Below are 12,421 nucleotides of genomic sequence, written 5' to 3' on the forward strand. Positions count from 1 at the left end.
ATTGGCTGTGCCCTGGCCCTCTGCCACAATGTCTTGGGGCTTGCTTGCGCTGCTTCCCCAGCCCTGGGCTGCTTGGGGGCTAGTAGGTGAAAAGGACAAGTGATGCTTTTGTTTCCAGCTGTGCCAATGCCGCAGCTCCCTGGGGAAAGGAGGATGCTCTGGGCTTTCCTTGGGGCTGCAGCTGGGATGAACTGAACTCTTGGTGGAGTGTGTCCAGCCCTCTGTAAGTCAGGTTCCTGTGCCGCAGCCAGGCTTAAAAGAATCTTGGTGACCTTTCCTTGTGTGCACCTGAAAAAAATCTCAAAAGCCATTTCCCCTTTTAACTTGGTTTTTGGTGGTGGGGGCCAAGGTGGGCGCTGTGCGGGATAGCTGAAGGAACCAGCAACTGCTGAGCAGCTGGACCTGGTCCTTGGCTCAGCCCCTCTGTCTTCAGTCTGTGAGCAGATGAGGGTGTCCAAGTGGTCATTCCCCATGGCTGGATGAAAAAATTCAAACCCAAACCCCAACCTGCAGTGTCTTTCTTGACTGTGGTTTAAAAGCAAAAACTGTTTCTAAAAGAGGGAGGATAAAAACCCCAAATCCTCCCAAAGCCTCTTTCCCTGGGCGACAGACCGGCAGGGGCGGAGCGGGCTTTGGGCCCGTCCCGGCCGCTCCGACCGCTCTCGGTGCCGCTGTCCCGGCCCGTGGCGCCGGGATCGCCACTCCTGGCGCCGGGATCGCCACTCCCGACCCCGTAGTGCACAGGCGCAGTCGGGCCCGGACTACATATCCCGGCGGCCCCCGCGCCATGGCGGCCGCTCGCCTCCTTCCCGGCAGCGCCCGCCGTCCCTTCCGGCTCCGAGCGGCGGCGGCGGCTCCGCGGGGCGGGCCCGCCCCGCCATGGCGTCCTGCGCCGACATCCTCCGCTCCGAGTTCCCCGACTTGGACGGCGAGCTCTTCGCTTACGTGACGGGTGAGCGGCTCCGGCCTGCCCGCTGTGGCTCGGCCTCCCGCCGCGCAGCATGTCGCGACACCTTCCCGCTGTGGCGACAGGCGGCGGCGTCCGAATCGCGACAGGCGGCCGGGGAGGGCTGGGGTAGGGGGAGCAGGAGGGTGCCACCTGTCGCGACAGCGGCGGGGTGTGCAGCGCCGGCGCCGTGTGCCCACAGGGATCCTGCACGGCAGCGGGGCGGACTTCGAGTCGGTGGACGAGCTGGAGGAGGCGGTGGGCGAACTGCTGCGGGAGGTGTCGCAGGACACCAAGGACGACGGCGCCATCAGGGAGATCTGCCAGCGCCTCTTCAACACCCTGCAGCTGTAAGGACACCCGGCGTCCCCGTCGCACCCCCTCACCCCACTCACGCACTTCACCCTCTGCCTCCTCTCCGCAGGGACGAGGGCCAAGCCCAGCGCTGCAGCCAGGTGTTGCTGGATGCCCCCATCCAGCTTTCCCAGATCACTGATGGATACGGTGAGTGATGCCCGAGGCTCACGTCCTCCTGTCGGGGTGCTGGAGCTCGGAAGGGCTCGAGGCGTTGTGTGTGCTCACCTGACCTTGGGGAGGGGAGCCTCGGGCTCTCCCTCGCAGGCACACATCTTTTTCTCATTCTGCTGCTGAGCTGTGGGCAGCAGCACCCGCAGGATAAGCTGGAGTGAACGAGGAGGTGGAGAGATGCCCTTTGGTCCCTCATCCTGTCGGGAGAGGGATCAGTCATGTCTGGGCATGGATGGTCATTAAGGTAGGGCTTTGCGGAGCCTCCCTGCCACACGTGCTCGCCAACCCCACCGTCTTCTTGCAGGTGACGCCAGTGCGGACCTGCTGCCGGGGCTGTTGCTGAAGAGAGGCCAAACCTCGGTAAGTGAGGGCTGTGCCCTTCCTTGTGGGAGCAGCTGGCACGTGGGGCTGCAGGTGCCCTGCCCCGCTCCAGTCACCTCGCCCTTGGAGAGCAGCTGAGGCAGGCAGCATCCTGGTTAGGAGTACAGCTGCAGGGGTACTGCTCCTCCTTGTCAGGCTCCCTGTTGTTTGGGAAGCTCTTGACCTTGGTCTGGTGAAGAGGCTCAGCATGAGTTAGCAGCTTACTAATTTGCCAAGATCTGTTTTGCTGTAATTCCTTAATGAATTCTGACTTTTGTGAGGACCTTTGGCTCCTACAGCAAGGCCTTTAATTGAGAAAATAGGATGTCTCTGGATGACATCTTGAATATTCAATGAGGGGTAAAGTCTGGGGTAATAGCAGGATGTGGGGATGTTACAGGTGGGAAGTTAGCGGAGAGCTGCTGTGGGGAGGTTGTAAGCCCAGCTCTAGAGACAGATGTAGGTTGTTGTGGTTTGGGAAATAAGATCAGGAGCAGAGAAGTTCGGAAGTAGTTCCAGTCCATGACCTGAGAAGATCAGGACATCTGTGTTGATGGAATGTGTAGCTGCTCAGGAACAGCCTGGTTTGCCATCTGTGTTGGATGTGCCAAAGTCTGAGCATGGGTGAGGTGCAGTTGTACATCCACCAAGCATGGACGACAGTAGCTGTACAGCGTGGGCAATGTCTTTGCCAGGCTGGTCCCTCACAGAGCTCCCTTGCCATGGGTTAATATGTTGAGGATGAGAACCCTTCACGTGGAAGCTGAGACCTAACACAATCCCACGTGTCTGAACGGGAGTCTTAAGCAAAAACTGGCAGCTGTGGCTGGTTTTGGCACCGGAGTTGTTGTGACTGGGTTCGCTTTCCAGCTCTCGTGTCTGCAACTGAAAAAAGGATCTTCAGAAAAATTGGAGACAATTCAGAGGCAGCCTTGGGAGACCTGTCAAGCTTGAGAGGATGTCTTACTGGGAGATTCAGAACTCTGTATGGTTTACAGAGTGACTCAATTTGTCTGTAGGCGTGGGGTCACAGCTCTAGTAACAAGACGCTCTTCAGTCTGGCATGCAGGTCTGTAACGTGCTCTGGTGCCTGCAGAGTTGCCTAGAAATATCTAGGAGTGTTCTTGGTCAGCCACAAATATTTGACTCAATGCAGGAATAAGCTGGAGTGGGCTGAAAGCCTGGCCAAGACCAGAAGCCAGGTTAAAACTCTTGGCACCTTCTTGCCTTCAGGGTTAATTAAATGCTCTTTGTCTCTGATCCACTGCTCAAGAAGAGTTTGTTCCAAACTGGCTAACGTTTAACGCGTTGGAAGGGAAATACCTCATGGTGCACTTCAGGGGTGGGTACAGGGTATGCCAGAAGAGGCACTGGACTAGCAGGTTGCTGATATTGAAGTGACTTGGCTGATCCAGGTCCCTAGAACTACAGAAACTGACTGTACGGTAGGGTCAGCCAAAACCTCTGCCTTGCTGAGGCAGAACTTGTGTATGAGCTATTGATTTAGGACTTCATTCCTGAGGTAGCTTCCTGGCCTGATTTGCCTCCTCAAAATGCTCTTGAATCTGTCCCAGTTTCTCTGTCCTTCCTCCCTGCCTTTCTTCCAGGCTTGAGAGGTTGATTGATCTTTCTTCTCCCAGAGCTGGGCTTTTGGGGGTTTTGCTGAAGATGCTCTCTCTTCTTCAGACTCTCTGTTCTGTGTCCCAGATGGTGAATGCCAAGAAACTGGAGAAGGCAGAAGCCAAGCTGAAAGCCAAGCAGGACAAGAGGCTGGAGCGGGATTCCCTGAAGTCATCTGGCCCTCCGTGAGCATGGCGGGCACTTTGAACATCCCCATCCCGCTCTGCTGAGCATGGCTGGGATCTGACTGTACCAGAGCTTTCCTGTTGAGTCCCCTCTCTGTGTTCCGCCTGTCCACAGAGTCCTTGAGGAGGCGTCTGCCAGCCAAGCTTCCAGCAAGAAGGAGACTCGCATGGAGTCATCAGGCAAGAACAAGTCGTATGATGTGCGCATCGAGAACTTTGATGTGTCCTTCGGTGAGCGGTGAGTGCGCTGGGGGCGTGGGACAGACCCTGGCTGGGATTTTGAACCATGGGTGTTTGAGACTGGATTAGAGAGCAGTTGAAAAATTACAGAGGGTGTGGCAAAGATCAGGAAGCAAGGTGGGCACTGACCCCGTCAGCTTTGGGCAGGAGAAGCCTGTGGTGGTTGCTTGGCTCCAGCACAGCCTGAAATACACCAGGGGCAGGTGGCTGCTGGTTATCCCCTCTCCATGGGACAGTCTGACCAGGGACCTGCCTGTTCCCTTGCTTCAGTGTCCTGCTGACAGGAGCAGACCTAAACCTGGCTTTTGGACGGCGCTATGGGCTGGTGGGCAGGAACGGGCTGGGGAAGACCACACTGCTGAAGATGATCGCCAGCCAGAGCCTGCGCATCCCCTCGCACATCAGCATCCTGCACGTGGAGCAGGAGGTGGCAGGGGATGAGACACCGGCGCTGCAGAGTGTGCTGGAGTGTGACACCACTAGGGAGAGCCTGCTGCGGGAGGAGAGGGACCTGACAGCCAAGATCAGTGCTGGCAGGTGAGCTGGTCCCCTGGATTTCCAGCCCTTCTGTGGCCGCTTGACCACGAGGTCTTGTTCTGAGGTTTCTCCCCTCCAAAGAAAGGCTCTGGCAGGGCTGGGCTGCATCTTGCCCACTTTAGTCCTACCTGGGGAGATAAGCCTCCCCCAGCACTCAAACCCTGACTTAGTGAGTCCCTCACACTCCTCTTTTTTCTGCCCTAGGGGAGAAGGGACAGAAGGTGCCAGACTATCAGAGATCTATGCTAAGCTGGAGGAGATTGAGGCAGACAAGGCCCCAGCAAGGTGAGACCACCCTGTGAGCACCACTGTGTTGGCATGGTCAGAGCTGAGCAGTGGTTTGGGGTATGGAAGGGTGATGCTGTGGCCCTGGGATCCAGTGTGTGGGGATGGGGTTTTCCCGGCTGTTTTGTCTCTTCTCTGTCACAGCTCTGCTGGTTTAGGAATAGTTGAGTTTTCCACTGAAGCTGGAGGGACTTTTTTTTGCCCCAAATGGCTTGTATTGTTGCTGCTGCTCCTCTCCGACCTCCTTAGGTTCCTGGTGCCTGGGGAACGGTTTTGGGATGGTGGTGGTGTGATTCTTCATGGCCAAAGAGATGAAAACTCCTTGCAAATCTCTTGGGACTTAATGTGGATGCTGTGCCCTGCTGGGCTGCATTTTCCAGCCAAGTGCTTCTCTTGGGTGTGCAGAGAAGCTTTCCTGCACCAGAATAGCTTTAAAATATGTAGCAGAGTTCCCTTGGTGGCCGTGGGTCTGAGGCCTCGTTCTGTGCTCTGCCTTTGGATGCTGTAGCTGGATTCCAGTTCTCTCCCCTTTTCCTCAGGGCGTCCGTCATTCTTGCTGGGCTGGGCTTTAACGCAAAGATGCAACAACAGACAACCAAGTAAGTTTCCAAACTTTGGGCGCTGAGGCAGTGATGGGGCTGGGGAGATGTTCCAAGTGAGCCCCCAGGCACTGCTGTGGCTGTAAGGAAGAGCAGGGGTCTGTTCCTGCCCATCCAGTGTGGTCTCCTGCCCTGGGAGTGCCAAACCACCTTCCTGCTGGACCACAGATCTTGGTGTTGTGCCTGAAATCTCTGCAGGGACAAGCTGCCTCTGGGTGACAGCAGAGCCAAAAGAGCCATGGGGGAGAAGGGATCCTGCAGACAGGCAGAGTGGTTCTGTGTTGAACAGTAACCCCTCTCTGCATCTTCTCTCCTCAGAGAGTTTTCTGGAGGCTGGAGAATGAGATTGGCCTTAGCCAGAGCCCTGTTTGCCAGGTTGGTGTCCAGGCCTTCATGCTATGGGGTTAAGCCCCCTTGCTGTCCATGCTGCGAGGTGCAGGAGTGCTGCCTGGGGGTCCTCTCAACCAAGGCTCTCGGGGTGGGGGGCACTGGAGGCACTGCAGCTCTGTGTGTGTGGTGAGATGCTGCACTGACCCTGTGCTCTTTCTGCTCCTGATACCCATGTCTTGTTTTCCCTAGGCCAGATCTCCTTCTTCTGGATGGTAAGTTGATACTGTGAGTGCCCCTCTGACACTGCTGGGCCTGCCTGTGCCCTTCCTGGGGTTGGGAACATGCCATGGCCTTTATCTGCCTGCTCAAAATAGCCCTGTGTGACAGGCTGGCCTGGCAGCAGTGGCACGGGGAAGTCTGCCTGGGGAACAGCTCTCACTGTGCTCAGCAGAGCCTTGCCCTGTGCCCCAACCAGGTGGTCTGCATGTCATCCTGCCCCAAGTTTTGTTCCCTTTCCCTTGCCAGTTCCTGGGATGCACCCATGCACCCTGGCTGCCAGTCTGTGCTGGGGGAAGTCCCTTCATTGTAGTGCATGCCCACCTTGGGTAGGGAATCTCGGTGAGATGCTGCTGTGGGGCGCCAGGCTCAGAGTACCAACATGGAGTGGGGGGAGCATCCCTGCCTGAGCCTCAGCCCCACCACATCACACCCTACACAGGAGTCCCCTGAGCTGGAGGTAAAGGTTCTCAGGCTCAGGCTCTCCTCCTCCCCAGTGCAGATCACTAGGCTTTCCTGTAGGAAAAATATACCATCCAGCCATCCCCATCCCTCCTGACCTCAGTGCCTTTTTCCCTTCCCTCAGAGCCAACGAACATGCTGGATGTGAGGGCAATTTTGTGGCTGGAGACCTACCTGCAGGTAGGGGGAGGCAGGAGGCCTTGATACAAAGAAAGGTGGGGGATGGAGATGTCCTCACCTCCCTGGGTGGTCGGACCAACCCCTGTACTCTGGCTTGATGGTGCTCAGGCCTCCCTCTTGCTGTCTCCTCCAGACCTGGCAGTCGACCATCCTCGTGGTGTCCCATGACAGGAACTTCCTGAACGCAGTGGCCACAGACATCATCCACCTGCACTCGCAGCGGCTGGACATGTACCGTGGGGACTTTGAGAACTTCATGAAGATCAAGGAGGAGCGGCTGAAGAACCAGCAGCGAGAGTATGAAGCCCAGCAGCAGTACCGTGAGCACATCCAGGTACTGGGAGAAGCCAGTGGAGCTGGGGCATTCCTCTTCCAGCCTTGTCCCTTTCCCTTTGCTTTAGTGGTTGTGTTGCTGTAGGTTTGGCAGTGGAGCAGAGTGGCTGGTGCTGAAGGGGACTTGGGGCTCTCTGACGCTTTTCTCTCTTGCAGGTTTTCATTGACCGCTTTCGCTACAACGCCAACCGGGCGTCCCAAGTGCAGAGCAAGCTCAAGCTGTTGGAGAAACTGTGAGTGCCTGTCCTGCTCCTCACTGGAGGTGGGAAAGGAGCAGTGCTCATGGGAAGAAATGGAAGTTCCCAGGGCACCTAGCAGATACAATTGTGGTTTGGGCTTTTTGGGTGCCTGTCTCTGGTCCAGAGGCTTTGGTTAGGATGAGGTGTCACAGAGCTAAAGACTCTACCTGGGCTTCTGGTGTGGGAGCAGACCCAAGGTGCAGAGCACATTGGTTATATGTCTCCTTTTCTTGCAGGCCAGTGCTGAAACCTGTGGACAAGGAATCTGAGGTGATCATCAAGTAAGTGTCCCTTGAGCCATTGTTTGGAGGGTACCTGGCTCTGTTTCTGACATGAGCTTCTCCAGGGTCCTGTCCCATCTGGGACAACCACCCCTTTGTGTGGGCCAGCTTCACTCTTGACAGGGAGCCCAGACAGGTCCCCTCATTCAGGCTGGGTTCCCTCTTGGGGCCAAGGCTGCAGGTCTTTGTTGCCTTCTCGTGACCGTCCTTCCCTGAGGCCCTGCATGGTATGGAGCCCTCCTTGTCATCTGGGGGGTTACAGAGGTTGTTCTGGGGGGTTGGGAGTCTCTGAAGTTCCTGGCCATCTCTCACCTCTTCTTGCCTTCTCAGGTTCCCTGATGGCTTTGAGAAGTTCTCCCCCCCAATCCTGCAGCTGGATGAAGTAGACTTCTATTATGAGCCAAGTCACTACATCTTTCGTTCCCTCTCTGTCTCTGCTGACCTGGAGTCCCGCATCTGTGTGGTATGTGGGATTGCAGAATAATGGAGGCTGTGAGGGACCTTGGGAGGACCCTGTTCAAAGCAGGGGTAGCTTTGGTTATAGATCAGGTTGCTCATGTCCTTGTCCACTTGAATTCTGAATGTTCCAGGGAGGACTATTTCTTCCATTCCACTGGGTCCTATCACAGCATTTGACCATCCTCATTTTGAGGAACATTGGAACATTTTTCCTAATACCAGTTAGAATTTTTGATTTCATCTTTTCACTGGATGCCTCTGAGAAGAGACTGGGTCCATATGTGGCTCCTGTTAGGTGATAGCAGCATGTAGTGGGGGCCCTGCTTCATTGGATGGGGCAGCAGACACTGTGCGCTTGCAAATGAGGTTGGGACCAGGTATTCCTTAGGCTTGAGGGTTGGGGAGGGAACATCTGGCACTGCTGCCAATGCTTCTTGTCAGTGATAGAAATGCAGCTTCCTGGTAGCTGAAGTCACCGTTTATGCTCTGTCCTGCTCCCCCTCATCATCTGCAAAAACTGAAATTCCCTGATCACTGCCCCCCTCTCCGAACTGCCTTCATGGATTTCACATTCTCCAATGCTGCTGCTGCTTCTCTAGGTTGGGGAAAACGGCGCTGGCAAGTCAACCATGCTGAAGATCTTAATGGGGGAGCTGGCGCCAGTCAGAGGGATCAGACATGCTCACAGGTACCTGGATAGAAGGGCTGAGGGACTGGGAGGAATGGTGCAGCTGGGGGCTCCCGGGCTGTGCTTTGGAGCTGTGGCTGCTTGAGTGACCAGGATGGGTCCAGCACACCCACACACATGTCCCCTTATGGCACTGCAGCTATGAATGCTGTGGTTGTAGCACCTGGTACCAGCTCCCAATCCCTCCTCTCATTCTGCAGAAACCTAAAGATCGGTTATTTCAGCCAGCACCATGTGGATCAACTAGACTTGAACATCAGTGCTGTAGAGTTACTGGCAAGAAAGTTCCCAGGTGAGTTTTTGTTGATCCCAGAAGATCTGGGCCATTGAGGTCTCCTTTGCTGTGCATGGAGGAGCATTGATTTGTCCATGGTCCTGGGCAGAAAGCTCTGTCCTGTCAGTCCTTAAGGGTCACAGCCAGCACTGAGATAACTCCCCTCGTCCAGCCGAGTTCAGGTCACCAGCCAAGAGAAGCAGGAGTAGCTGGCAGTCTGCACGTCTCAGGCTGGTGCCAAGTTTTGGGGGTGAATGAGCTGCTTTCCTACTCATAGGATGAGCACTGAATCCCCCTTTCCCAGTTGCCAAAACCTCTAGTTCTCTTCCCCATTACTTAACCCAGTAACAGGGACTTGGGACTAGCATCACTTGGTGTCAGTCACCAGCCCTGCAGCCCTTGTCCTGATTGTGTCAGTCAGGTTTTCCCTGCAAACCCCCTGCTTGGGAGGGAATTGCCTGGAAGTGCTGCTGAGCTCGTCCCGTTTGCTGGCCTGGCACAGGCTACCCAGCTGCGGCCCTGTGTCACACCAGGTGTGCCATAGCTGTGTTGTGACATGATCCTGCAGGGAAGACGGAGGAGGAGTACCGGCATCAGCTGGGGAGCTACGGTGTCTCTGGAGAGCTGGCCGTGCGTCCCGTGGCCAGCCTGTCCGGAGGTCAGAAGAGTCGTGTGGCCTTTGCCCAGATGACCATGCCCTGGTAATTTTCTCCCAAATGCTGTTAATTTTTGCATGGCTTCATCCCTGGAGCTTGCTTCACTGGGAGGAAGGCAGGCATCCAGGGACTTTCTGCTACCCCACAGAAGCCTTGTCCTTGGGGGTTTTTATGGAGAGGGAGGTTGTCACCCTTGGGAGACTGTGTGAAAGGAGGCAGGTGGTTTTCTCCCACTGCTTTGGGCTCACAGGGATAAAAGGTGTCCCTGGGGCTGGGCAGTACCGATCCTGGGGCCAGGCACATTCCAGTGGCTGTGGCTCTAAGCAGCTAAAGCAGCTGTCAGAGTGCAGACCCAGCCTGAGCCTGTTTCAGTGCATCCTCAGAGCTGTCTTCTCTTCCAGTCCAAACTTCTACATCCTGGATGAGCCAACAAATCATCTGGACATGGAGACCATTGAGGCACTGGCAAAGGCACTGAATAAGTTCCGGGTAAGGTTCTCCCAGCAACATCTTCTGTTTTTCTAACGCTTCCTGCAGCCTCCAGCTCAATTTACTTGGTACCTCAGCCAGAGGTGGATGGTGAAATACCAGGAGTGATTTCAAGTCTAGGACAGAATTTGGGAAATGAGTCACATTTCTGCCTTAGCCATCCATCCTGGTGGATTGTTTACTTGCGGGCTTTGGCTAGGAGTGGCTGCGAGAGGCAGTAGTAGCCCAGAGAGCACCTTGTCCCATCCTCACTAGTCACCTACACTGTGACTTCTCACGTGCTGTGTGCAGCTCCCAGCCCTGTCTTGGTGCTGCTCAGATCTTCCTTAGGCACGTTTTATGCCTGATCTCCAAAGACAGCCTCCAGATACCACTGTGATGAACCTGGATCTCACTGGTTGTTGCTCAGGTTGGGGCAGTTTTCCTGTGAAAGAAAAGTTTAGCTGAGGTTGCTCATGGCCTTACCCAGACACCTTTTCCCTGTTACTGACTTTGTGTGGGTTCTCCATCCTTGAAGTTGTTGGAGACCTGGAGAGCCACTAACAAACTTTGCACTTGCCTTCCGAGAGTGGAGACTAAATGTGTTACTGCTGCACATGGCTCCTCCATAGGTGATCTGTCTGTCCCCCTGAAGGAAGGAAAGGCTGGGATGAGCTCCCTGCCAGTAAAATACTGTTAAGTTTTCCCTGGAGCGGATGGAAACCTGAAGTGGTGGGCACAGGCTGGACAGAGGTACAAGATCTCCATGCCACCAGCCTGGGGCCCTGGGTTGTGCTCCACTAAGTTGCGAATTTTCCCCCTTATGTGTTGACAGGGTGGTATCATCCTGGTGTCCCACGATGAGCGCTTCATCCGCCTGGTGTGCCAGGAGCTGTGGGTGTGTGAGAACGCCACTGTGACACGCATTGAGGGTGGCTTTGACCAGTACAGAGACATCCTGAAGGAGCAGTTCCAGAAGGAGGGTTTCCTATAAGGGAGGTGGGAGCCGGACTGCACCAGGGGCTGGAAGGCAAATCTTGGCCACCTCGGCATCCATCCCAACTGTGCCTGGCACAGCGCCGAGGATGCTGCTGCCCACATGGACCGTCAGCCATGCCATCAAACTGCCACCTGAACTGCTCTCCCCTCCCGGGGCCGGGTGGAAGGACAGCACCGGAGCAGGAGTCTGGTGTGCGTGGCCAGGGGCACGCCAGGGGCTCTGCCGCTGGCCCGGGCTGTGCCCGGCACTGGCCACACTGGGAAGGCTGTGCCTGGAGCTGCTGCTGTGCCGAGAGGAGGGAAGGCAGAGCATCCTGACCCTCGGTTTAACTCCGTGCTCTGCAGGGCAGAAGAGCTGTTCTATGTGTTTCTTTGCTTCACCCTCTGCCTTTTTCTTTTGTTTTTTTAACTGCCTGAGCACTAGTCCAGCTCCATCACATGCCACTGTCCTCCCTGCTGCCTTTGAGGGAAATGAGGCCTTTGCTGCTAAAAGTGACCCCCCCGCCTCTTCCCCAGCCCCCTGGTGCTGGGGCTTGCTTACGTCTGTAGTGCCGAGGGAGCCAGAGCCCAGCTCTCCTGGGCGTGCTCCCTGCTCCTTTCCCTGTGCTGCTGCCGGTACCGCCTCGCTGCCTGCCTTGCCTTTGAACTGGCCCGGGGGTGGGCTGCCCGGCATCCCTCCCTACCCACCCACACAGAGGTTGTGGTGTAAATAAATGCAGGACGCAGTGGGTGCAATGCTCTCCTTTCCTTGGGGGGCTGTGGGCCTTGATTTTGGGGGGGGGTGTTGCCCCAAACGCAAGGCTGGTGAGGGGGAGATGCTTTCCAGATGATTCTCTGAATTAAATGGCAGCTCTGTGGTGCAGGTGAGGCTGGGACCTCCTGGATGGAGTGTGCCAGTGTCCCACTGGGCAGTGAGGGGCCACAGGCCACCTTTGGGGGCATGGAGCTGCTGTGAGGCTGGGGTTGGATGTCAGCTCTGGAGGGTACCGGATCCGGTTGTGGTTTGGGGGGGAAACAGGGTGGGCAGAAGGAAGGGGGCAGAGCTTTAAGTTATATTGAGCAGGGTAAGGGGATGTATTTCTGGGTGTCTGAGAGGAACCAGGAAACACCCCCACCTTAGGAAGCGACAGAGTAATACCCATAAATCGTCTCAAAGGAATTATTTGGCAGGGCTCCTCCCAAACGGTGAAGAGGCCCATAGCCCAGCTCAAGTGTCTCCACACCAAAGCATGCAGCATGGGTAACAAGAGGAGTTGGAAACCATGGTGCAATTAAAAAACTGTGACATAATTGCTATGAAAGAAACAGTGAGACATACCACACAACTGGAACACCGTAATGGAGGGCTACAAGATTTCAGAAGAGAGAATGGAAAGGAGGGGCAGGGGTGTTGGACTCTCCTAAGGAAGGGACAGATAGCAAAGAGCTGCCTCTGAGTAACAGCCATAAACAGGTTGAGAACCTGTGGGTAAAAAT

General features: G+C 55.7%; 1 protein-coding gene across 1 annotated transcript; it reads left to right on the plus strand.

The window, feature by feature from the left end:
• The first annotated feature begins 841 nt into the window (after nucleotides 1–841).
• Nucleotides 842–11,680, plus strand: ABCF3 (ATP binding cassette subfamily F member 3). The gene is made up of 21 exons (XM_069024293.1): nucleotides 842–952; nucleotides 1,149–1,296; nucleotides 1,371–1,450; nucleotides 1,779–1,834; nucleotides 3,542–3,639; nucleotides 3,755–3,877; nucleotides 4,150–4,416; nucleotides 4,621–4,701; nucleotides 5,241–5,300; nucleotides 5,619–5,675; nucleotides 5,880–5,902; nucleotides 6,493–6,548; nucleotides 6,682–6,882; nucleotides 7,038–7,114; nucleotides 7,357–7,401; nucleotides 7,732–7,864; nucleotides 8,460–8,548; nucleotides 8,749–8,840; nucleotides 9,391–9,523; nucleotides 9,880–9,967; nucleotides 10,782–11,680. The coding sequence occupies exons 1-21, from the start codon at nucleotides 880–882 to the stop codon at nucleotides 10,938–10,940; spliced, it is 2,139 nt and encodes a 712-aa protein (XP_068880394.1). The 5' UTR covers nucleotides 842–879; the 3' UTR covers nucleotides 10,941–11,680.
• Nucleotides 11,681–12,421: the final 741 nt, after the last annotated feature.

Source organism: Aphelocoma coerulescens, chromosome 9, assembly GCF_041296385.1.
Source record: "Aphelocoma coerulescens isolate FSJ_1873_10779 chromosome 9, UR_Acoe_1.0, whole genome shotgun sequence".
In the NCBI taxonomy this organism is placed as follows: Eukaryota; Metazoa; Chordata; class Aves; order Passeriformes; family Corvidae; genus Aphelocoma; species Aphelocoma coerulescens.